This window comes from Elephas maximus, chromosome 9 (assembly GCF_024166365.1).
Source record: "Elephas maximus indicus isolate mEleMax1 chromosome 9, mEleMax1 primary haplotype, whole genome shotgun sequence".
NCBI classification, from domain to species: Eukaryota; Metazoa; Chordata; class Mammalia; order Proboscidea; family Elephantidae; genus Elephas; species Elephas maximus.
Genome location: NC_064827.1, coordinates 9,681,538 through 9,705,083, shown reverse-complemented (window position 1 = coordinate 9,705,083; position 23,546 = coordinate 9,681,538). Strand labels below are relative to the sequence as shown.

The 23,546-nt window shown below is 46.8% G+C and overlaps 1 protein-coding gene across 6 annotated transcripts in view; it reads left to right on the top strand.

The window, feature by feature from the left end:
- Window positions 1–23,546, top strand: part of KANK1 (KN motif and ankyrin repeat domains 1) — a 249,227-nt gene that overhangs the window by 204,695 nt on the left and 20,986 nt on the right. For 2 of the 6 annotated variants that reach the window (XM_049896145.1, XM_049896146.1), the window contains exons 4-6: window positions 5,673–8,348; window positions 21,129–21,326; window positions 23,182–23,290. In XM_049896145.1, the coding sequence (XP_049752102.1) occupies window positions 5,673–8,348; window positions 21,129–21,326; window positions 23,182–23,290 (2,983 nt within the window). Of the gene's footprint in view, window positions 1–3,491; window positions 3,599–5,672; window positions 8,349–21,128; window positions 21,327–23,181; window positions 23,291–23,546 lie in introns of those variants that run through there. The other 4 variants (XM_049896151.1, XM_049896150.1, XM_049896149.1 and 1 more) reach the window with 4 other exon arrangements.

Sequence of the window (23,546 nt, the reverse complement as noted above, 5' to 3'; positions counted from 1 at the left end):
CCCCAGACGCTACTCACCAAAGTAGAATGTAGAACATATTCTTTATAAAATCTGTTATGCCAGTTGAGCTAGATGTTCCCCGAGACCATGGTCCCACTTAAGAGATTTTTTTAAACTGTTGCTGTTATACTTCCTTGGAGTCCTGGTGGCACAGTGGTTATGCACTCAGCTACTAACCAAAAGGTTGATAGGTCGAATCCACTAAGCCGCTCCTTGGAAACCCTATGGTGCAGTTCTACTCTGGCCTGTAGGGTCTCTATGAGTCAGAATCAACCTGACAGCAATTTGTTTTGTTTTGTTTTATTATACCTCCTTAGTTATTCTTGAAACTACCAGTTTTTTGTTGTGAAAAATTTTGATTGTAGTATCTTCCTGCTTCATCATTTAGTATTTCTTCTGTTCAAGATCTAATCTTAATTTTTTGAGGAGGAGAAGGGGTTGTGGAGGAGACTTGTACCCATTAGAATACAGTTTAGCTGCAAGTAGCAGAGACCCAGAACAAACAATAGCTAAAGCAGAATAGAGGTTTATTCCACTTTCGTGTAGAAGCATAAAGGGAGCCCCTCCAGGAACGGTTTGGAAGTTTTGATCCATGACGCCCTTAGAGACCAGGTGCCCTGTGACCTCGTGGTCCAAGATAGCAGCTAGTGTTCCATTCATCACATCTGCATTCCAGGCAGCAGGAAAGAAGGAAGAATGAAGGTCAGATAGCTATTCCTTCATTACCAAATTTTTATTTTTTTTAATTTTGATGGCATGGGTTTTCAGTATTGAAATGCATGCTTGCTAATTGTGTTTAAATTTTTGGTTAGTAATACAGATTTTGAGAAATATGATCTGGTAATACAAGCCACCAGAGAGGCGAGTGGCATTCTGGCACCACCGATCTGTGATATGACAATATACCAATAAGAACTAAACAGAGAATTTATTACGGGCGCCTTTCCATTAGGTTACACGGGGAGCCTCCGGTTTTCCAAATCTGACACAGAAAAACCAAAACAAACCCACCAGGGCTCCCTAACTATCACACAGGAAAGCCACAATTATGCTTGCAAGCCTTATCTCACAGAAATAAAGGAAAAAAGGCAAAAGTTTACAAAACTAACACATCCAGGAAGCACCACCTAATAGAATACTCAACCTACACAACAGTGAGGCTCCAACTCGGGTCTGCTGCGCTTCACGCATTTCAAAAGGGACACACCTTGATGCTGAAAGCATTAGAACCAGAATAAGGCCTTTACCTCTGAGGTCCAGAGGCATAAAAAGTGGCTGGTACACCGTTCATCCAATAGTAACTAAAGAGTTAAGGACTTAACACTCCTGGGAGTAGCTACATGACATGTTCTTAGTTATGACCCTGCTAAAAAAAAAAAAAAAAAGGAAGCTGGGGAAATAAAGCCTTTCTGTTTGCCCAGATGAAAATAGGGGATTCTGTTAGCATGGAGGAGTCACTGAGTGGAGCCAACAGTTAACATACTCACCTGCTAGCTAAAAGGTTAGAGGTTCGAGTCCACCCCACGGTGCCTCTGAAAAAAGCCCTGGCCATCTACTTCTGAAAAATCAGCCGTTGACAACCCTGTGGGGCACAGTTCTACTCTGACACACGTGGGGTCACCATGAGGCAGAACTGAGTCCGCAGCAACCGGTTTCTCACATATTGGTATCAAAGAATGGGAGGATGATTATTGAGGACCGTCTAGCCGTTTTTGCCACAACTGCCTCCGTTTCCCCCCTCCCAAATTAACTCTCTCAGATCTTACTTCAATAATGCTCTTGCTTTCCAGACAGTGACTTCTTGTAGTCATATTTTTTGAAAACTAATACCCGTGGGTTGTAAAATTTTATAAAATACAAAGAACAAAATGAAAACCACCCGTAATTCCTCTACCTAAAGATAACTACTGAGAAGGTATTACACAAGCAATGTCCTAACACTAACATGGAACAAGCAACTTGTGTCTACAGAGCACTGAGATTTTTTTCAAAGTTTATTATATCGTACACTCAAGTGTTTATTCCTTCAGTAAACATTTCTAAACATCTACGTTGTTCCCAGTATCTTGTGAATTGGTATGTGGCGGGCAGAGCAATGAAGGGAATTTTAAACTCGACTTTTAGCTCTCAAGCTGCTTTTATTCAAGCCCAGGGAGACATATAGGAAACAACTGGAAAATAAGTGCAGCCCCCCTAAGTGCCATATTTATGTCAGTGTCTGTAAAGGTACCCTAGAAAGCAGGAGATAAAAAATAATAATGGCAGTGGATGTATTTTTAGTTGTAGAATAATTTATACCACAGACGCTTGTTTGTAAAGCTTACACCTTGACAGCACATCTTGCTCTTTGTGCTCCTGGAGACTGATACTCAGGATAGCCTGGTTTATAACTCGGGGGTCAGTGAACCTCAGCCAGGCTCAGATGGATCTGGGCCAAGCAGTGTTAGGAAATAATAAAGCCTTTTTTTTTAACATGGTTAAATTCAAACCTCTACTGATGCCCAGCTTTTAAAAGTCCAAAGTTCATTTGGGGATAATTCAGCAGGACCCAAACTTCCTGTGACTTCTGTGTTGAACTTCAGAAATAACTAAGAGGGGCCAGTTAATTTTGGCTGTAAAGTGTGATGTGTTTTGTCATGTCCTAAATCCTGAAATTTTATCAGTTCATTTCATTTTTTAAACATTTTTTGAAGGGAAAAAGAGAAACAAAAACCTTTCCTATAGAAAATGCTTAAGCTATAGTGTTAAGTGGGAGAAGCAGCTGTGTTAAGAAATACATTAAAAAAACGCCAAGGGATTTATACCAGAATATTAACATGTGGCACTAGGTGTTGAGATGCTGAGTGACTTTTTTTCTTCATTAAATGGTTCTGAACATGGCACCCTTTTTTTTTTTTTTTTTTTTTAAAGTAACTGGAAGTAGAAAAGGTTTCTTGTTTGGTCGTTTGTTTTGTTTTGGTTTTTAAGATTAAAAGAAAACTTTGACCAGAGGTAAAGCTCAGTCAAGGTTAACCCTACAGGATAATTACTTGTTAGGAGCCATGTTGAGAAGATTCGGTCAGGTGCTCTAGACCAGTGGGCCCTGCCAGGCCCTTTTCAGAACCTGCAAGAACACTGGGGCCAATTGTGCCTCTGGGCTTCCTAAGGTGACGGAGGGCTGAGGCCGCTTAGCGTTCCACACGAGAACACAAAGTCTTTCATGAAGAAGTGACTGGTACCAGAGAGACAGGGCCCCTCTGTAAAAAGAGTGTTTAAATTGCTGGCCTTATTTTTACTCCTGGCAACATCGAGCTGGAGCACACGCGTTTTCAAAAGAGCCCGGCTTCCTGTTTTCATTAAGCAAACAGGGAATGCTGAACAGCTGACTGTGCCCGGGGTGGTGTAACCCAAGCCGCAGCGGGACTCCATTGGTGAACGCTCGGCCTATGGTGTGTGTGCATGGCCTGCCTAAGCTGACACGAATGTTGAACCTCCTCTCCTTATGGGGTGAGGAACGCGGGCATCGGAGGCCGAGCCCTGGTGCGGCAAGCTCGCAGGGTGCAGTGCAGCAGGGCGCCCGGGCCGCGGGCTCCTGGTAGGTGCGCAAGCGGGCGGGCGAGTGAGTGGGGCGAGTGGGTGGTCACAGGGCCTCAGCACCACGGCCCGAATTCCCCCGTGGCCCGGGAGAGGGCCGGGAGGAAGGGCTGTGAGCGTGGCGGCCTCTGTACTCCAGAGACCTGGCTGGATCCGGAGGGGTCTACTGTAGACTCGCGGGCTCACAAGGAAGGCCCATGGCCCCCGAGAGCTGTCTGCCTCTGTCTGACACCCGAGTCTGCAGTTTCTCTTTGGTATGGAATTCCAGACAGCCTTGGAAACAGGTCTGGTTGCATATTTTGAGTGAGCGTGTTCTCCGTGTGGAGCTGAAAACTTTAAAAAAAGAGAGAAGGAAAGACGACCTTCATTAGCTTGAGCTGGCCAGGCACTCCGGCAGGGCGCACTCATTCTTAGGCTAGAAAACTGTAGGTGCCGAGTGCATCTTGCAAATAGAGTTCTATTTCCACATCGTTTAGAATTGAAATCTAGCGCTTAATTTCTCGCTGCTAAAGCATTTTTTTTTTTTTTTGCCCTGGTGGCGTAGTGGTTAAGAGCTTGGCTGCTAACCAAAAGGTCGGCAGTTTGAATCCACCAGCTGCTCCTTGGAAACCCTATGGGGCAGCTTTACTCTGTTCTTTAGGGTCACAATGAGTCAGAATTGACGCGATGGCAATGAGTTTTTTGTTTTTTTTTTAGAGCAATTTAATAATGTTTTAAATGCAGGCAAAATGAATATATAACCCTTTTATTCCCCTGCCTGGGGATCTTCTCGTGCTTTTTGTTGCAGCATAAGAGGAAAGTGATTGAATGGAGGCAAGAGTCCTAAAATTTATTCCGAGTATTGGCACTGTCAGGTGTAACTCTTCAGCAGTGTTGGAGGCTGGGAGGGCAGGCAGGAAACTCACGACCTTGGCAGCAATCAGATGGGTTTGTATACTTAGGATAAGGGAGGAGGGGTACAGGTGACTTACCTTTTCTCTAGTTGCTTTTATGTCCTTTCCTGAGCTCTAAAAAATGTAAAGCTTGTTGGTTTGACTCTAGGAAAACACATTATTTGATCCTACAGTTTCAACAACAACAAAAAAAAAAAAAAACCTTGCTTTTAAGTTTTGGAAGGCATAGCTCAGGTCAGCAGCAAGGTCTGGGTTATGAAAAGTTCTTGTGTTCCCTTTGTGTAAGTGTTTGCTTTAGCCAGAAGTAGCGTTTACCAAATGCCACATACCCAGTGGTCAGAGTTTAGGTTGACCCCTTGCTTTCATTCTCCTTTGCATCTGTTTGGATTCTTCCTGAATACAAAACAAGGTAGGTTCTTGGGATCCTGAATGTTTTGTGCAAGTAAGTCAAAGTGGAGACGACCTTTTTTTCGAGTTGGGAGAGGTTTTTGGTTGTGGCTGTTTTTAGACAGGGAGATAAATGGAGAAATGGACGACACAAATAGAATTGAAGCCTGTCCTCTGGCTGTGTTCTTACACTCCCGCTGCCAGAGTTAATCATTCAGTGTTCTCTGTGTCACCGGCTTTCTCAGCAAGGAAGGTGTGACGGCAAATTGTGATCTTGCGGTCAGGCACTAGGGGGCGCTTGACTGCTGTTTAGAAAGAGCTGGAGGCGGGAGAACTCTCCTCCCAGGTTTCGTGGATCTGCGACTGACTTGCTCTGTTATTCTAAGACTTAAATTTTTGCGCTCAGGTTACACTTTGTAAAATAGGAATCTTAACATCTACTGTCCGTGTTCAAGGGACTGCAGAGGACAAAAGTATTTGAAAATGCTTTCAGGTGTTTTTTTAATGCATGCTTTAAAAAAATTGAACTATTTAGTAAAGACTTATGGTATGTTTGGCTCTTTAAAATCACTGTATCATTGCATTAACAACTTTATGAGTTAAGTACTTGGATTCTGCATTTTTACGTAGCAAGAAGCTGAAGTTCAGAGGGGATTATTAACTCTCTCACCCAGCTGTACACTCTGTAGATCCAGGATGAGAACATAGGTCTGTCAGTATGGCCAGCTTGCCATACTGCGCCATGCACAAATGTTCGTGTTTACCACTGTGTCTATCACATGGTGTTATAATATTCTCCCCTCTCTCTCTCTTTCTCAGGAAAAGCAGATGATGTCCTGAATGGAGACCATGGCAAGGAACAGAAAGACCCTTACTTTGTGGAGACCCCCTATGGTTATCAGCTAGACTTAGACTTCCTCAAATATGTGGACGACATACAGAAGGGAAACACCATCAAGAAACTGAACATCCAGAAGAGACGCAAGCCATCGGTGCCATGCCCAGAGTCCAGGGCCACGCCTGGTCACCAAGGTGTGTGGACCTCCACCGAATCCCTCTCCTCCTCCAACAGTGACGACAGCAAGCAGTGCCCCAGCTTTCTCCTGGCCAGAAGCCAAGTGACGTCAACTCCAATCCCAAGGCCACCCGCTCCTCTGGAGACCTCTCCCACCTTCCTTACCATCCCAGAAAGTCGACAGCTGCCACCTCCCTCACCCCAACTTCCAAAGCACAACCTTCATGTCACCAAGACACTGATGGAGACCCGGAGAAGACTTGAGCAGGAGAGAGTCACCATGCAGGTGGCACCAGGGGAGTTCCGAAGGCCCAGGCTGGCCAGTTTTGGGGGCACGGGCTCCACAAGCTCCCTCCCCTCCTATGTGGGTTCGGGAAATTACAATCCTGCCATGCACCAGCTTCAGAATGGGTTTCAAGGCAACGGGGATTACAGCAGCTATGCCCCAGCTGCCCCTGCTACCTCCTCCATGGGAGGCTCCATCCGCCACAGCCCACTGAGCTCGGGGGTCTCCACACCGGTGACCAACGTGAGCCCCATGCACCTGCAGCACATTCGGGAGCAGATGGCCATCGCCCTGAAACGCCTGAAGGAGCTGGAGGAGCAGGTGCGAACCATCCCTGTGCTCCAGGTCAAGATCTCCGTCTTGCAAGAGGAGAAAAGGCAGCTGGCCTCACAGCTGAAAAGCCAGAGGGCTACACCCCAGAACGACGTCTGCGGTCTGCGGAAGCGATCCTACAGTGCTGGGAATGCCTCCCAGCTGGAGCAGCTCTCCCAGGCCCGGAGGAGCCGCGGGGAGCTGTACATTGACTATGAGGAGGAAGAGATGGAGAACATGGAACAGAGCACACAAAGGCTGAAGGAGTTCCGGCAGCTCACGGCAGACATGCAGGCCCTGGAGCAAAAGATCCAGGACAGCAGCTATGAGGCCTCCTCAGGGCTCCGGGAGAATGGGGAGTGCCGGCCCCAAGAGAGGCGGTCTGTGGCCGTGGGTGCCGACGAGAACATGGAGGACATCGTTGTGTACCACAGGGGCTCAAGGTCCCAGAAGGATGTGGCTGTCGGGACAGTCACTGAGACGAGGAATGCTGGGGTCAGCGTGACAGAGGCCATGCTGGGAATTACCACGGAGGCTGACAAAGAAATTGAACTGCAGCAGCAGACCATAGACGCCTTAAAGGAGAAGATCTACCGCCTGGAGGTGCAGCTCAAAGAAACCACCCACGACCGGGAAATGACGAAACTGAAGCAAGAGCTGCAGGCCGCCGGGTCGAGGAAAAAAGTTGACAAAGCCATGATGGCCCAGCCTCTTGTCTTCAGCAAGATGGTGGAGGCCGTGGTGCAGACGAGGGACCACATGGCGGGCAGTCACGTGGACTTGGTGGACACTTGTGTCGGGACCGCTGTGCAAACACACAGCATAGGCGTCTCCTGCCAGCCTGATTGTAAGAGTACCATCGTGGGGCCCGAGCTGCCCATGAATCAGTGGCTTGTTAAGGAGAGGGTGGAAGTGCGTGACCAATGTACCGGGAGGTCTGTGGAGACGTGTGACCAGAGTGTGGGTGTGGACGTCAGTGTCTGCGAGACAGGCAGCAACACAGAGGAGTCCGTGAACGACCTGACACTCCTCAAGATGAACTTGAGCCTCAAAGATGTGCGGTCTATCGGTTGTGGAGATTGTTCTGTAGATGTCACGGTCTGCTCACCGAAAGAGTGCACGTCCCGGAGTGTGAACACGGAGGCTGTTGGCCAGGTGGAAGCTGCCGTCATGGTGGTGCCTCATACTACAAGCCAGCACACCAGTACGGTTTTGGAACAGGTAGACCAGTTCACCAACACTGAGATGGTCACCTTAGTAGAATCCTGCACCAACACCGTCCTCAGCACTTCGGACAAGCAGACCGGCACCCAGACCGTGGAGATGCGGACAGTGGCCATAGGAGAAGGCCGTGTCAGGGACATCAACTCCTCCCCCAAGACGCGGTCCATTGGTGTTGGAACGTTGCTTTCCGGCAGTTCTGGGTTTGACAAGCCATCAGCTGTGAAGACCAAAGATTCAGGGGTGGGGCAGGTAAATATTAACGACAACTATCTGGTTGGTCTCAGAATGAGGAGCATAGCTTGTGGGCCCCCCCAGTTGACCGCGGGGCTGGCGGGCAGCAGGAGGAGCGTTGGCGTTGGGGATGAGCCTGTGGGGGAGTTGAGGGAGAACCCCCAGGCCCGGTCTCCCTCAGGAATGGTGGCTGGCTTGGACCACTACATCGAGCAAGTCCAGAAGCTGCTGGCCGAACAGCAGACACTGCTGGCTGAGAACTACAGTGAGCTGGCAGAAGCTTTTGGGGAGCCGCACTCACAGATTGGTTCCCTCAACTCACAGCTCATCAGCACCTTATCGTCCATCAATTCCGTCATGAAGTCGGCAAGTACCGAAGAGCTGAGGAGCTCTGGCTTCCAGAAGACCAGCCTGGGTAAAACCACAGGTAGGCTGCACGGTGTGACACCTAGGGGTGGGGAAGGGTGGGGACAGTATATTTCCAGGAGGTAAGGGTTTTTGTCAGGAAGTATTTTTTGGAACCGTGGAGAAAGCTTTAGAGCGGTAACTAGTAGAATAAAGACCAAGAATCAAGATCTGTAAGCGACTCTTCTGATTCTCATTATCTGGGGGCTTCATCAGGCTCTAGCCGAGGGTTGGGGGCTGGAAGAAGAAAAGTCAGCTAGTGCCAGGTGGCTGAGAGGTGATCTTCTGCCCTGCTGGTTTGATGTGATGCTTTATTCTTTGTCTTCCGGTTATTGACTTGCTCACGTTACACAGAACTGCCTGAAAAAAAAATCTACGCTATACCCATTATTGTTGTTGAAGCTAATAGTGTCTCAGTCATTAGCTTCAATTTAAAAGACAAGCAGGGGTGAACAGGAATCTCAGTGAATAAGGGGAGGGATGAGAAAGACAAAAATAATAAGTGCCTATCCTATGTACAAGGAGCCCTGGTGGCGCAGTGGTTAAAATGCTCGACCGCCAACCAAAAGGCCTGCAGTTTGAACTAACCAGCCACTCCATGGGAGAAAGATGTGGCAGTACGCTTCTGTAAAGGTTTTCCACCTTGGAAACCCTATGAGGCAGTCCTTCTCTGTCCCATAGGGACACTGTGAGTCGGGATCGACTTGACGGCAGCAGGTTTGGTTTGGCCTTGTTGTTAGCTGCTGTCAAAACGGCTCTGACTTATGGCGACCCATGTTCAACAGAAGGAAACACTGCCCAGTCCTACGCCATCTTCACCATCACTGGTACGCGCAAGTCCACTGTTGTAGCCACTGCGTATTTTGAGTCCCTTCCAACCTAAGAGACTCATCTTTCAGCACTATCTCAGGCAGTGTTCTCCTGTGACCCATAGCGTTTTCATTGACAAGTTTTCAGAAGTGGGACGCCAGGCCTTTCTTCCTAGTCTTAGTCTGGAAGCTCCACTGAAATCTATCCACATGGGTGACCCTGCTGCTATTTCACATACTAGTGGCATACCTTCCAGCATAACAGAAACATGGAAGCGACCACAGTATGACAGACTGACAGATGGGTAGTGGGGAAGGTTTTACGATGTAGTTAATATTTTCTAGCAAGCCTCCCTAAAATTACACTTTCCTCGTTATCAGTTGTGCTGTGTCTCAATTGGTGGTGCGTAAGATCACCGTAGGACTGGAGCCTGACCGCCTGGGCTCCAATCTTGGCTCTCCACCTCTGAATAAGCAGTGCGATCCAGGTCACCTTCTTTATACTTCCCTTGTACATAAAACAGAAGTGTGAATAGCTCCCACCCCACGAGGTTTTATGTGAACTGCATGTGTTCATCTCTGGCCCTTCATGAGCACCAGTCATGCCTATTGTGATTGGTCGTGGTGGTAGCAGCTTGTCAAGTCTGGTTTCTTTTGTTAACATGCAAAATTGTTCGTAAGATATGAAAAACCTACCAAAAAGAAAAAAATTACTACATACTTTCTACTCTGACCAAACACTACCTGAAAAAGTAATACAAATGTGTCGAGTAACGTGCATGCATTAAATTAATCTCCTGTGAAAATACACAGTATAGACTGAAGTGTAAGTAAGCCATTACCAAAAATGTCCAAGCCTGTTTCTCTTTATAGTGCGAGAGGGTGGTGATTAAAGTGGACGGAAATAGACTGTTTTTCTATCTTCCTAGGTTTCCACTTTCAACCCTGAATTCGAATCAGTTTTTAGTAACTGTGCAGGGGGACAGATCGTTCATCGTGGGAGAAAAAAATGCCATGACAGCTGATGTGTGGGTTCTGGCCTTTGAGAATGCAAGGGGTCCAGTAAACGTACAGGGGAGCCGTCTGAGAATAAACGGGATTATAATGACATGTAGACTGCAGCAAAGTCTTCCTTAGGTAACTAATAATATGTCTGCCTCCACATCCTTTTCAAAATCATGATGTCAGATGTTGGCGTCAAAATAAAATTCTTAAATACCTCCAGGCCCAGATGCACAGGGACTCACCATCCTGAAAGCGCTTTCCTCCCAGCCTTCCTCCCGCCTCCCCTGACCGCGGCTTCTATTTCACATTCCTGCCAAAAACGTTCAGCTGTGACATCGCAGTAATCTGTGGCACACCCTGACGTGGCGATCGGGGGGATTTTGTCTGGCTGTGTGACGAGGTTTTTTGGTCTATTTCCAGCCTGCCTGACATTGCTCACACCCTGCAAATGTACACCTAATTAATCAGCTAAAATGCAGGAGACCTACAGCGTCCGTGAACAAGAGAACACGTATTTTCAGTAGCACTAATTCAGTCATGAGGCACCGGTGGTTCAATGGTGGAATTCTCACCGGCCGTGGGGGAGACCAAGGTTCGATTCCCAGCCAGTGCCCCTTGTGCGCAGCCACCACCCATCTGTCTCTGGAGGCTTGTGTGTTGCTGTGATGCTGAACAGGTTTCAGCGGAGCTTCCAGACTGAGAGGGACTAGGAAGAAAGGCCTGGTGATCTGCTTCTGAAAATCAGCCAGTGGGAACGCAGTGGATCACAGTGGTCCAAGCAAGAACCAGTCATGGGGATGGTGCAGGACGGGGGAGTGTTTGTTCTGTCGTGCATGGGGTCGCCATGAGTCAGGACTCACTCAACGGCAGCGAACAACGATGACAATTCAACCACAGCAGCGGCCCCCTTTCAGGGCACGCAGATACGACTTAACAAAAGTATTTCTGTAATTCCCGTCAGATTTCTATTTCAGTCATTATGTTTCAGAGTTCTAATGAGGCAGGAACTAGGTTAAGAACTCTGCTCACGGTTTTAAATTTTTGTTTTCTGGTGTTTGTTAGATGAGCTAGAAATTAAAGCAGCTCAAGGTCGTCAGGGTTTTAGGCAGAGATTTGCGATGCCTGTGAGCTGTGCAGAGTGAAGAAAGCGTGAGAAAGCAGCAAGATTGCTGTGCCCCCACATAACATGGAATGTCAGTCACATGCAGGCTCAGGTGCGTTCCTGTACCGAGGGGGGACTGAAGTACACTTTCTCCTCACTTACAGACTACATCATCGTCTTAGTTACCTAGTGCTGCTGTAATGGAAATACCACAAGTGGACGGCTTAACAACGAGAAATTGATTCTCTCACAGTCTAGGAGGCTACAAGTCCAAATTCAGGTGCCAGCTCCAGGGGAAGGCGTCACAGTGCCTAACTCTGCTATTCAGTTTCTAAAAATTGTAACTAAAGTACATGCTCATGGCAGATTAACAGTTCAGAAGAGCATAAACTAAAAAGTAAAAGTCTCTTTCACACATTCACCGGAGCCGCGCTTGTGTTGGGTGTGCGCACGTATACACGTGTGTGGCTCTCTGTGATAGAGACATGCGTTTTTTAAACAGAAGATTGAGTCATACCTTACATATTCTACATGTGTAGACTTCCACATAGAGGGTCACAGACATCTTTCCAGAATATAAGAGACAATTTCATAGTATTGATGCAGGTGGAATTTGGTGGTGACCAATGACATTCTGAAAACTGTTTTTGAACCCCTGGCAAAGTGAGTTTCGGAGCCCTGGGTGGTGTAAATGGTTAAGCACTCAGCTCCTAATTGAAAGGTTGGCAGTCTGAATCTACCCAGAAGTGCCTCAGAAGAAGGGCCTGGCAATCTGGTTATGAAACATCAGCCATTGAAAACCCTATGGAACACAGTTCTTCTCTGAAACACATGGGGTCGCCATGAGTTGGAAGTGGCTTGAGGGCAGCTTTTTTTTTTTTAATGTGAGTTTAATATATTTACTATTTTCTTTCATAGGATTAAAGAGTTAAGTAATAAGTTTTTCTGTTCTCACAAAAACCTTATGGAGAAAATATATATAGAGATTTGTTTTACTGCAAATCAGTTGGATTGGTTTGCTTTAAGGAGTGAGTTTGCATTTCTTTTCTTTTCCCCTTCCCCCCTTCTGGAGAGAAAGGAGGAAGAGAGAGAGAAATCTAGATAAACTGACTGGTAGTTATTAATATGTAACTTATAAACATCTCTGAGCATATACAAACAAAACCATCTATAACAGTGGAACTTAACTGCCTGGCCCATGATTTATAGGAAATTCATCTCTCAGCCTTAAATACAAACAAAAGAACTGCTTCTTAAATCAGCTTCCATATTTGCACTCACACCTGTCTTGGATTTATTAAAAAGGCTTAGGAACTTGAAGTCATTCCCATAACTGCACAAGCAAGTTTGCAGAGGCCGGAGCCAAAGGGAAGCCTTGTGCAAAGTCTCTACAAAGTACCCCTTAGAGTCTTCTAGCTCACATACACCAGTTACTTGGCATAGTACCTGTTTTTATAATCAGTGCTCTGAGAACATCGAGATAACCCAAAACAAAGTGTTTCCAGAATACTTCAGTCTAGGAAGGTATGATGCAGTGGAAGGCATATTGACAGGGAAGTCAGGTGCCGGGACCCCAGGTACCGGGACCCCAGGTACCAGCTGCACAGGTAGCTTGCTCGTCACTTCAGAGAGTCCAGTTCTAGGCTTCTGTTTCCTCCTGTACAAGTGAAAGGATTGGCTTTGATTTTTCTCCTTAGGCCTCTTTCAACAGATTATCCTTTAAGAAAGGAGCCCTGGTGGCACAATGGTTAAACACTCAGCTGCTAACCAAAAAGGTTGGGGGTTCAAACCCGCCTGGTGGTTCCTGGGGAGAAAGACCTGGCAGTTTGCTCCCGTAAGGATTGTTCTTGCTCTTCGGTGCCGTCAAGTCGGTTCCGACTCATAGCGACCCTGTGTGCGATAGAACGGAACACTGTCCAGTCCTGCGCCATCCTCACAATCGTTAATGCTTGAGCCCCTTGTTGCAGCCACTGTGTCAGTCCATCTCGTTGAGGGTCTTCCTCATTTTTGCTGACCCTCTACCAAGCATGATGTCCTTCTCCAGGGACTACTCCCTCCTGATAACATGTCCAAAGTATGTGAGACAAAGTCTCGCCATCCTTGCTTCTACGGAGCATTCTGGCTGTACTTCTTCCAAGACAGATTTGTTCGTTCTGCTGGCAGCCCATGTAAGGATTACAGCCTAGAAACCCCTAGGGGGCAGTTATGCTCTACCACGTGGGGCCGCTGTGAGTCGGACTCGAAAGCACCCAACAACAACAACAACAACATCCGTAAGAGTAACTCTTACATCGGATTCACCTGGGGAACTTTTTCCAAATTAATGGGTTTCCTGCCTCCACCCAGCACTTCCCAATAAGCGCCCCCAGTTCTATATAGTGAGATCTTGTTGGAATAAACGGCCTCAGGGCAGGGCGTCTGAACCTGGGGTGCATACTTTCATGAGCCCTTTAGCATTCGGGCTTTTTGGAGAGAGCCCATAACTTTCATCAGATTCTCAAAAGCATTGGCTGGCCCTCAGAAAAATTAAAAATTACAGATTTAGAAGATCTGTTATAGACCTTGGGAAAAAAGGCTTCAGTCCTGAGGAAATCTTTTGTTCCAACAACTTAAAATCTGTCTGGCACCTTTAGGAGCCTTTGGCACTTGTTTGAAACCCTTGCTTTTAATCCTATGCTTTATCCTTTCAAAGAGGTACCAAGTAAAACCTGTTGATTCCAGCTCATGGCAACCCCGTGTACGTCGGAGTAGAACTGTGCTCCACAGGGTTTACAATGGCTGATTTTTTTTGGATGTAGATTCCCAGGCCTTTCTTCTGAGGCACTCTGGGGTGGACTTGAACCTCCAGCCTTTCAGTTAGCAGCAGCTGAGTTTGCTAACCATTCGTACCACCCAGGGACTTCTAAACAGGAACTACCCATTGACCCAGTTGCTGTTGATTCCGACTCATCGCCACCCTGTAGGACAGAGTAGAACTGCCCTGTAGGGTTTCCAAGGCTGTCATCTTTAAAGGACCAGATGGCCACATCTTTATCCCATGGAGCAGCTAGTGGGTTCAAACCGCCGACCTTTCAGTTAGCAGCTGAGCACTTTAACCACTGCACCACCAGAGCTCCTAACTGAAATGACTGAAAGGCACACACACCCTGGAAAAGCTGCGGGCTTACTTTGACCCTTCCGCTCCGAGTGAATCCTGAAGTACACAGCTGGTTTCAGCTGAAGCCTGGGGATAAGTCTGTGGCTTTTTTTGAGGTCTGCAATGGCTGCGAGCTCACAGATGCCCAGCCGTAAACAACGGGGGAGGCATTGCTGTTGGAAGGCGGCTACAGCTGATTATTCTCTCAGCATCAGTTCATCTCTTCATCAAGGTGGTGAAGGTCTGCTCTGTCCCCGTTTTTATTTGTGTCAGCTGATAGCAATGTATTTCATGGTGGTGCAGTGGTTAAGCTCTCGGCTGCTAACCACAAGGTCAGAGGTTCGAACCCACCAGCCACTCCACAGGAGGAAGATGTGGCAGTCTGCTTCGGTAAAGATCACGGCCTTGGAAACCCTATGGGGCAATCCTGCTCTGTCCTATAGCATCACTATGAGTCAGGATTGACTCGATGGCAACAGGTTTAAATGTAAAGTAAGGAGCCTGGTGGTACAATGGTTAAGCACTCAGCTGCTAACCTAAAGGTCAGTGGTTCAAACCCACCAGCCACTCCACAGGAAAAAAGACCTGGCAATCTGCTCCTGTAAAGATGACAACCCAGAAAACCCTATAGGGCTGTTCTACTCTGTCATGTAGGGTCAGATAAGTCAGAATCAACTCGGTGGTACACAGTAACATACACAAAGTGGTGTCCCTGGGAACTGAAAGGGTGGAGGTTCAAGTCCACTCAGAGGTGCCTGGTAAGAAAGATCTGGCAATCTACTTCCAAAATTGAGCCATCAAAAACCCTGTGGAGCACAGTCCTCCTCTGACGCACACAGGGTCGCCATGAGTCAGAGTCAATCTTACTGCAAATGTTTGGGTGTTTTTTTCATTTAAATATGCAAGGTGTGGTACAGTGACGGAGAGAAATGTAAGGTGGTCTACCCCTTGAAGAACTTGTGGACATGGACACCAGAGATGTGAATGGTGACCTGTGGCTGTGTGTGTTAGGTAGCTGAGATGTGATGGTGACCTGTGGCTGTGTGTGTTAGGTACCAGAGATGTGAATGCCGACCTGTGGCTGTGTGTGTTAGGTACCGGAGATGTGAATGGTGACCTGTGGCTGTGTGTGTTAGGTACTGGAGATGTGAATGGTGACCTGTGGCTGTGTGTGTTAGGTAGCTGAGATGTGAATGGTGACCTGTGGCTGTGTGTGTTAGGTACCAGAGATGTGAATGGTGACCTGTGGCTGTGTGTGTTAGGTACCAGAGATGTGAATGGTGACCTGTGGGTTTGTGTGTTAGGTACTGGAGATGTGAATGGTGACCTGTGGCTGTGTGTGTTAGGTACTGGAGATGTGAATGGTGACCTGTGGCTGTGTGTGTTAGGTACCGGAGATGTGAATGGTGACCTGTGGCTGTGTGTGTTAGGTAGCTGAGATGTGATGGTGACCTGTGGCTGTGTGTGTTAGGTACCAGAGATGTGAATGGTGACCTGTGGCTGTGTGTGTTAGGTACCAGAGAAGGTGCAGGAAGACTGCTGCTGCATTCACGCTCTTGGAGGTCTGGGAGGTGAGCTTAGGGATGGGCTGGAGGACTTTCGCTGTTCTGGAAAAACACGGAGCCATCTGCTCTGCCAGCTCTGGGTAAGCAGGAGGTCAGTGTGGGTTTTCTGGGTCAGGCCTTGGGAGGATGTGTGATTAAACATGTTGAATTAAATGGTTGTGGTGAAGGAGAACCTGATCCTCAAGCCACCCTGGCATTTTAATTTCTAAATGAGAATCCACCCTTAAAGGCATTCATGACGGCTCTCTGCTAAGTTCCCAGGGAAAGATCCAAATGGCCCTGTTGTTAGGTGCCATCGGGTAGATTTCTGATGCATAGCGACCCCAGGTGACAGGGCAGAATGCCACACAGGCTTCTCCAGGGTATCACCTTTATGGGAGGAGGTCCCCAGGTCTTCCTTCTGCTGAGCCACCGGGGGGTGGGAACAGCCAGCTCCTTGGTGAGCACCACCAGGGCTCCAAGCAGTGATTAAACCGCAGATCTAGCAACTTAAGTTTCTGTCTCTAGTTTCACTTGACTGCTAATTGACTGCTGGTGCAGTGGCTTAGTGCTCAGCTGCTAACTGAAAGATCAGTGGTTCGAACCCACCCGCCACTCCACAGGAGAAAGATGTGGCAGCCTGCTTTTGTAAAGGTTACAGCCTGGGAAACCCTATGGGGCAGTTCTACTTTGTCCTATAAGCTCGTTGTGAGTCAGAATCGGCTCAGTGGCAACGGGTTTGACTATGTTGGTGGCCACATACATGGCATTCCAGCAATTTCTAGTTGAGCCTAGAAACAGAAAGGGACTTGTCCTCTCTCCTCCATCAAAGCACCGTACTTTATACATACCAAAAAAGGAGTGACGCTTTGTGAAAAATCTCTACTGTCTATCCCCCAAACCAACATTTGGGCTGAAAAGAGTGAATTTATGCACAAGCCCTTTTTCTTATGAAAAACCAGAAGCGTCCTTGCAGAGTTCTTAGTTAAATGTTGGGAAAATATTTATAAACAACTGCATAGCTTCCGTAAGGGATCGGAAATTGCTGTCCTACCTATTCTTGACAAGTTAAGTGTTCTATAAAAACAAAATTGGAATGCCTAATTGAAAATTTGGCACAGTGACACGCTCACACCTTGTTTATAACTGTGTTTTCAGAAAGCCTTGGCATTAGAAAGAAAAGCTTGGGTTAGCATGCCAGAACAGTTGGGATATGGCAACATAGCATCTTTTAAAATCTATTTAAATATCTTTTCAAAAATCAGTTTTCTAACAAATTTAGAAACACATTGCTGTATACCGACAACTAAAACCCATCCTAAGGAGCCCTGGGATGCAATGGTTAAGCACTCAGGTGCCAACTGAAAGATCAGCAATTTAAACCCACTAACCTTTTTTTTTAACCACTCCATGGGAGAAAGACCTGGCAGTCTGCTTCTGTAAAAATTACAGCCAAGAAAACGCTATGGGGCGGTTCCACTCTGTCACATGGGGTTGCTATGAGTTGGAATCAACTCGATGGCACCCAACACCACCACCACCCATTCTAGATGGATAAATGTCACAAAGGACACTGGAGAAGATCAACTCCTTCAAACTCTCCCAGCTCTATTATTTACTGAATCATTTTTATTTTACAGCAGTTTGTTTCTAACATTCCTAAAGTTAAGGACATAAAAAGTTTAAGTTAATTTTCATTATAGTTTGCCCCATTTTTATGATTATCTATATATTTTGAAACGTGAACGTAGGTGCCCTTTAGAATCAGAATTAATGTATCAGGGGTGCCCTTCATTTCCAGAACACTGAGATTTCTGTCATTTGCTGTCTTTTAATCATCACTGACCTGGCCAAGTCATACTGGGAGGCTCACACTTTATTGGTGTTTATGGCAGTTATAAGTTTGAGTTAATGACCAAAGACTTTTCACAGTTGCTAACTCGCCGGTGGTCCCTGTGGAAACCAGTGCCCCCTGGTGGCCAAGGGAGTTTCTAGGCAAGAGTGCCAGAATTCTGACGGTGTTTTGTGTTTCCTCCTATTTTTTTATCTACCTTTTGGATGGGTAGCATTTACTTTTTTTTTTTTTTTTAATAATACGGTGTTTTTGCTAAAGGTTTGCACAGCAGTTTAGGTTCCCATTCAACAATTTCTGTACAAATTGTTCAGTGATGTTGGTTACATTCTTCATAATTTGTCAGCATTCTCATTATTTCCCTTCTGGTGGTTCTATTTACCTTAATCTAGCTGTCCTAGCTTCCCTGGTCTCCTACATTCTCATCTTTGTTTTAAAGTGTTTGTTGTCTGTTTGGTCTCATACACGTGGTTTTTTAAACAAGCATAGTACTTACAGGTAATACTCATTATTTTTGAGCTAACTTGTTATATAGCTACAAGGTGATCTCGGGTTAGTTTTGGTTCAAGGTTTGAAGAGTATGTCAGAGTATGTCAGCAGTCTCGGGGAGTCCTCCAGCCTCAACCAGTCCAGTTGGTCTTGTTTTCGTTTGTTTCTTAAGGAATATGAGGTTCTGTTGCACGTTTTTATACCATTCTATCAGGTCCATCTATTGTGGCCGTGATAAGAACAGTTGGTAGTGGTATCTGGGCACCATCTAGTTCTTCAGGTCTCGGGGTAGGTGAGGCCGTAGTTTGTGTATTTACTCTTCACCACGCACTTCTAACACCAGTGGTCCAGGACGGATAATTAAAACACCAGTAATTCCTAAGAACTCGCATCCATCTAAGTGGACAGGTTGAAACCAGAGTGGAGCCAGCTTTTGTTTCCAACAGTCAAGCTTTATATTGCTTCATTTAATTCAGTGGTTCTCAGTCCTGGTGCACATCAGAATGACCTGGGGAGCTTTGACAAAACACTGCCTCCTGGGCCTCATCTGCAGGTAGTTCATTGTGTCTGTATTTTTACAGGTCCACCCCCAACTCAGGAGATTCTAAAGAGCCACCAGGGCTGAGAACATTGAATTATGCTGACCTCTTCAATTGATTTTTGGCCCCCTTGGCTACACCATTCCTTTGTTTTGAGTGAACTTGTAGTCACATGCCACAGTCATATCTGGTACATGTATCAGCCTGTGTGTAGCCTACAACCACAGGTGGGTCTTTATCAAGTTCGGAGAATCATAGGCCGTTTATAGCCCATTCAAAACCAACTGGAAAAACATTTTCTGGTAATTTTACCAGTTGCCGTCGTGTCGACTCTAACTCATGGCACCCCATGTGTGTCAGAGTAGAACTGCACTCCGTAGGGTTTTCAATGGCTGATTTTTTGGGAAGTAGATTGCCAGGCCTTTCTTCCAAGGTGCCTCTAGGTGGGCTCGAGCTTTCAGTCTTTCAGTTAGCAGCTGAGCGCATTAACTGTCTGTACCACCCAGGGACTCCAGATTACAAAGTCCCTGTGACTTGAGCAAATGAGAGCTAGTTTAACATTTGATGTTGTTCTTGGCCTCAGCAGAGTCCTCAGGGCTTTGAGTTGAATTACACAGATGTTCTATTGAGGACTTTCTACTGTCTAGCGCTGCCCAAAGCGTGGAAGAGCATCCCCAAGTAGGACTGTTTGGAGGGCTCCACTTGGTCTCGTGGGGGGTGTGTGTATGTGTCTTTGTGTATGTATGTATGTGTGGTGTGTATATGTGTTCGTGTATCTGTATATGTAAGTGTATGGTGTATGTATGTGTGTGTTTGTGTATGTATAGGACCGAGATGCATTGGCGCAGAGTCACCTGGGGAGCTGCCCACCCCTGCAGAGGTGGGAGAGGGAGCTTGGTGCTCTTGAACGTGGATACACTACTGGACCCAGAATGAGGAACTGTGGGTTCTCATCCAGCTCTGTGGCCTTTAGGGGTTTAGGGGTTCTTCGGTGGGACTGTCAGAGTTTAACCTTTAGGTGATTTTTAATGCCTCACTTTGGATGGTTTGCTGTCCCCCGTCGTAACTTTTTTTATTATGGTTGTTGTTGTAAACCAGTATGTTGCAAAGGGGGCCACCAGCCTCAAAGCCTGAGTGGTAGGAAGGCTTGGCCATGGGAGGGCGGGGTGGAGGGCATTCCAGGTAGGAGAAGAAGCTAAGGCATGCTTTCGGGAAAACGAGGGGCCCCACTTATACCAGGGGTAGGTCCATTTGCTGGAGTGTCAGCCCAGTTCCAGTAAGGAAGGACTGCAAGATAGTGGGAAGTAAGGTTGGAGAGGCAAGTTGGTGCTGGGGTAAGGACAATTTGGGGGTCTGGCTGAGCATGTGGGCTTTATTTCCTGAGTGGGGACGAGTTCAGGTTTTGTCTAATTTTGTTTAAGCTGGGGTCATGACAGGATTGGGGTCCCTGGATGATGCAAACAGTTCACATGCTCTACTGCTAACCAAAAGGTTGGACATTCAAGTCTACCCAGAGGTGCCTCAGAAGAAAGGCCTGATAATTTGCTTCTGAAAAAGCAGCCACTCAAAACCCTACAGGGAGTGGAACAACCAGAACAAAATCAAAGAGAATATTGACACACTGTGAAAAATGTAACTGTCACTGAACAATTTATATAGAAATTGTCAAATGGGAACCTAATTTGCTGTATAAACTTTCACTGAAAATACAATAAAAAATTATATGTAGCCAAGAGAAAATAAGAAAGAGAGCCCTGTGGGCCGCTGTTGTACTCTGACACACATGGGGTTCATGAGTCAGCGCCGACAAGACGGCCACTGGCCATTCAGTGGTGGGATTAGAGCTGGCTGGTAGCATTCCTCGGCAGCGGCGTCTAAGAAGGCCAGGGGTCAAGGAAGCCGGGCAGTCAGGAGGAGACGTAGTGAGAGCCATCGCTGGGTGGTCACAGCCAGAACAGAGAGGTGACAAGGAGTTGGTCTGACAAGGCTTGGCAGATCCAGATGTGGGAATAACAGGAAGAGCCAAGGAAGGCTTTGTGGGTTTGAGCTTTGGTGGCTGGGACAGCTGTGCCGTTTATACAGATAAAAACACAAGAGGGAAGCACTTGAGAAAAGGATGAGTTTGCCAGCATCTTTTATAAAAACCTTTTAGCCCGTTTTGTTCGGTCCTAGCATCACAGATGTGGTGACCTCTGCCGGTAAAGATCACAGCCTTGGAAACCCTCCAGGGCTAGCCTACTCTGTCTCTCAGGGTTGCTGTGAGTCGGAATCGACGGGAGCAGGTCAGCATCACACACACTCCTCACACCCTTCTTGTTCCTGACAGGAAGTAACCTGCAGCATGCCTGTAAGTGTGGAGCCCTACAGCCTGGAATGCCATTGAGGAACCAGATGTCCCTGCCTGAGCAAGAGGTCGGGGCCACAGAAGGAAAGCCCATGGGCGGCAAGGACGCTTTACCCCCTCAGGAGAGTACACTGTCTTCAGTGAACCTGACAGACGACCAGATTGCTGCTGGTCTCTACGGTAACATTTCTTAGCATCAGGATGCTAGGGCTGACATGGCCAGCATTCCCAATTTAAAGCCAGTTTGCATTGTAAGTTGACTTGGAAGAAAGATTCCACAGTTGTTGGGAAGTATCTTAGTTACCTAGTGCTACCATAACAGAAATACCACAAGTGGGCGGCTTTAACAAAGAGAAATTTGTTCTCTCAGTCTAGGAGGCTAGAAGTCTGAATTCAGGGCGCCACCTCTAGGGGAAGGCTATCTCTCTCTATTGCCTCTGGAGGAAGGTACTTGTTATCAGTCGTCCCCTGGTCTAGCAGCTTCTCAGCACAGGGACCCCAGGTCCGAAGGACACACTATGCTCCCAGTGCTTCTTTCTTGGCAGTATGAGGTCCCCATGTGTCTCTGCTCACTTCTCTCTTTTATATCTCAAAATCGATTGACTTAAGACACAGCCTAATCTTGCAGATTGAGTCTTGCCTTATTAACATCATAGAGGTAGGATTTACAATACCTAGAAAAATAACATCAGGTAACAAAATGGTGGGTGATTACACAATGCTGGAAATCATGGCCTAGCCAAATTGATACACATTTTGGGGGGACACAATTCAATCCATCATCCATCACAGGAAGGTAGGCCTTGAGTATCTTTTAAAAACCCATTGCCGTCGAGTTGATTCCAACTCCTAGCAACCCTATAGGACAGAGTAGAACTGCCCCATAGGTTTTCCAAGGACAGCTGGTAGATTAGAACTGCTGGCCATTTGGTCAGCAGCCAAGCTCTTAATCACTGCGCCACCAGCATTCCAAAGTATCTCTAAGTGATTACTAAAGAAATAAAATGTGGGCAGTGATGGTTCAGTGGTAGAATTCTTGCCTTCCATGTGGAAGACCGGCTTCAATTCCCGGCCAGTACACCGCATATGCTGCCACCCCCCGCCTGCCATTGGAGGTTTGCGTGTTGCCGTTTTGCCGAACAGGCTTCAGTGGAGCTTCTAGTCTAAGACAGACTACCAAGATAGACCTGGCAATCCACTTTTGAAATTAAGCCAAGGAAATGCCTACATATCACGTTGTTCTGATCCACAACTCATTATGGGGATGGCGCAGGATCAGGCAGCATGGTACACGGGGTCACCATGAGTCGGGGCCGAATCATGGCAGCTAACAACAAAGAATTAAAGGTGCAGAATCCCCTTAAGAGAAATAAACAGCATTTAACTCTCCCAGTCTGTCAGGGATAAGTTTTCCCGGGTCTAGGCTCTAGGTTATCTCAGCTGAAGACAGAGAGCAGTAATCATCCCTATCTTCATGGCTAAGTGGTTTTTGAGGATCAAGTGAGGTACGACATCCCTTTAACAACAGTAAAGCCAGATACCAATGCTAGCAGTCACTGCTTTTGTTACGTCTGGAAGTACTGATGGATCTTTTTTCCATTTCAAGAAAGGTATTCATGGAACCTTGAATCACTTTCTCTGCACCCACACCATTTCCCAGTGGCTTTGGGGCAAGTGTCTCTCTATATACGTGCCAAGAGCTACTTTTTCATGAATGACAAGAAAGTAAAACATACGTGAAGAAAGATGACCTGTTGATTTAATGCGTACAGGTCTATTGTTGTTAGGTGCCATCGAGTTGATTTGGACTCACAGCGACCCCATATGACAGAGTAGAACTGCCCCAGAGGGTTTTCTAGGCTATAATCTTTACAGAAACAAATAGCTGGGTCTTTTCTCTTGTGGAGCCAGTGAGTGGGTTCAAACCACCAACCTTTCGGTTGGCAGCTGAGCACTTTGCCGTTGAGCCACCAGCGCTCCTATGTACAGGTATGAGTTACGGTAACTTTGATCACCTCGATTCACTTTTTCACAGCATATGCAAATAACGAAAGCACGCTGAAGTCCATCATGAAGAAGAAAGACGGAAACAGAGATTCAAATGGCGCGAAAAAGAACCTCCAGTTTGTCGGCATTAATGGAGGGTAAGAAGGATGGTGGTCCTGGAGTGTGTACATGGTCTGTCTCCTTTGCTCCCTGTGGCTTAAGTCGTGTTTAAAGGTCTCTAGTCTGGGATGCTGCCACATCATGGTGACAGAGGAGTCCCCCCAGAAAGGTGCAGTGGGCCTCTCTTCTCTCCTCTTGCCTTCTGTCAGGAATCCTGATGACGCTGAGCAATTTACTTCTCCTCACCTCTGATCTGAGAAGTGTAGTCTTCAGCAAGAGTGGCAGGAAGCAGTG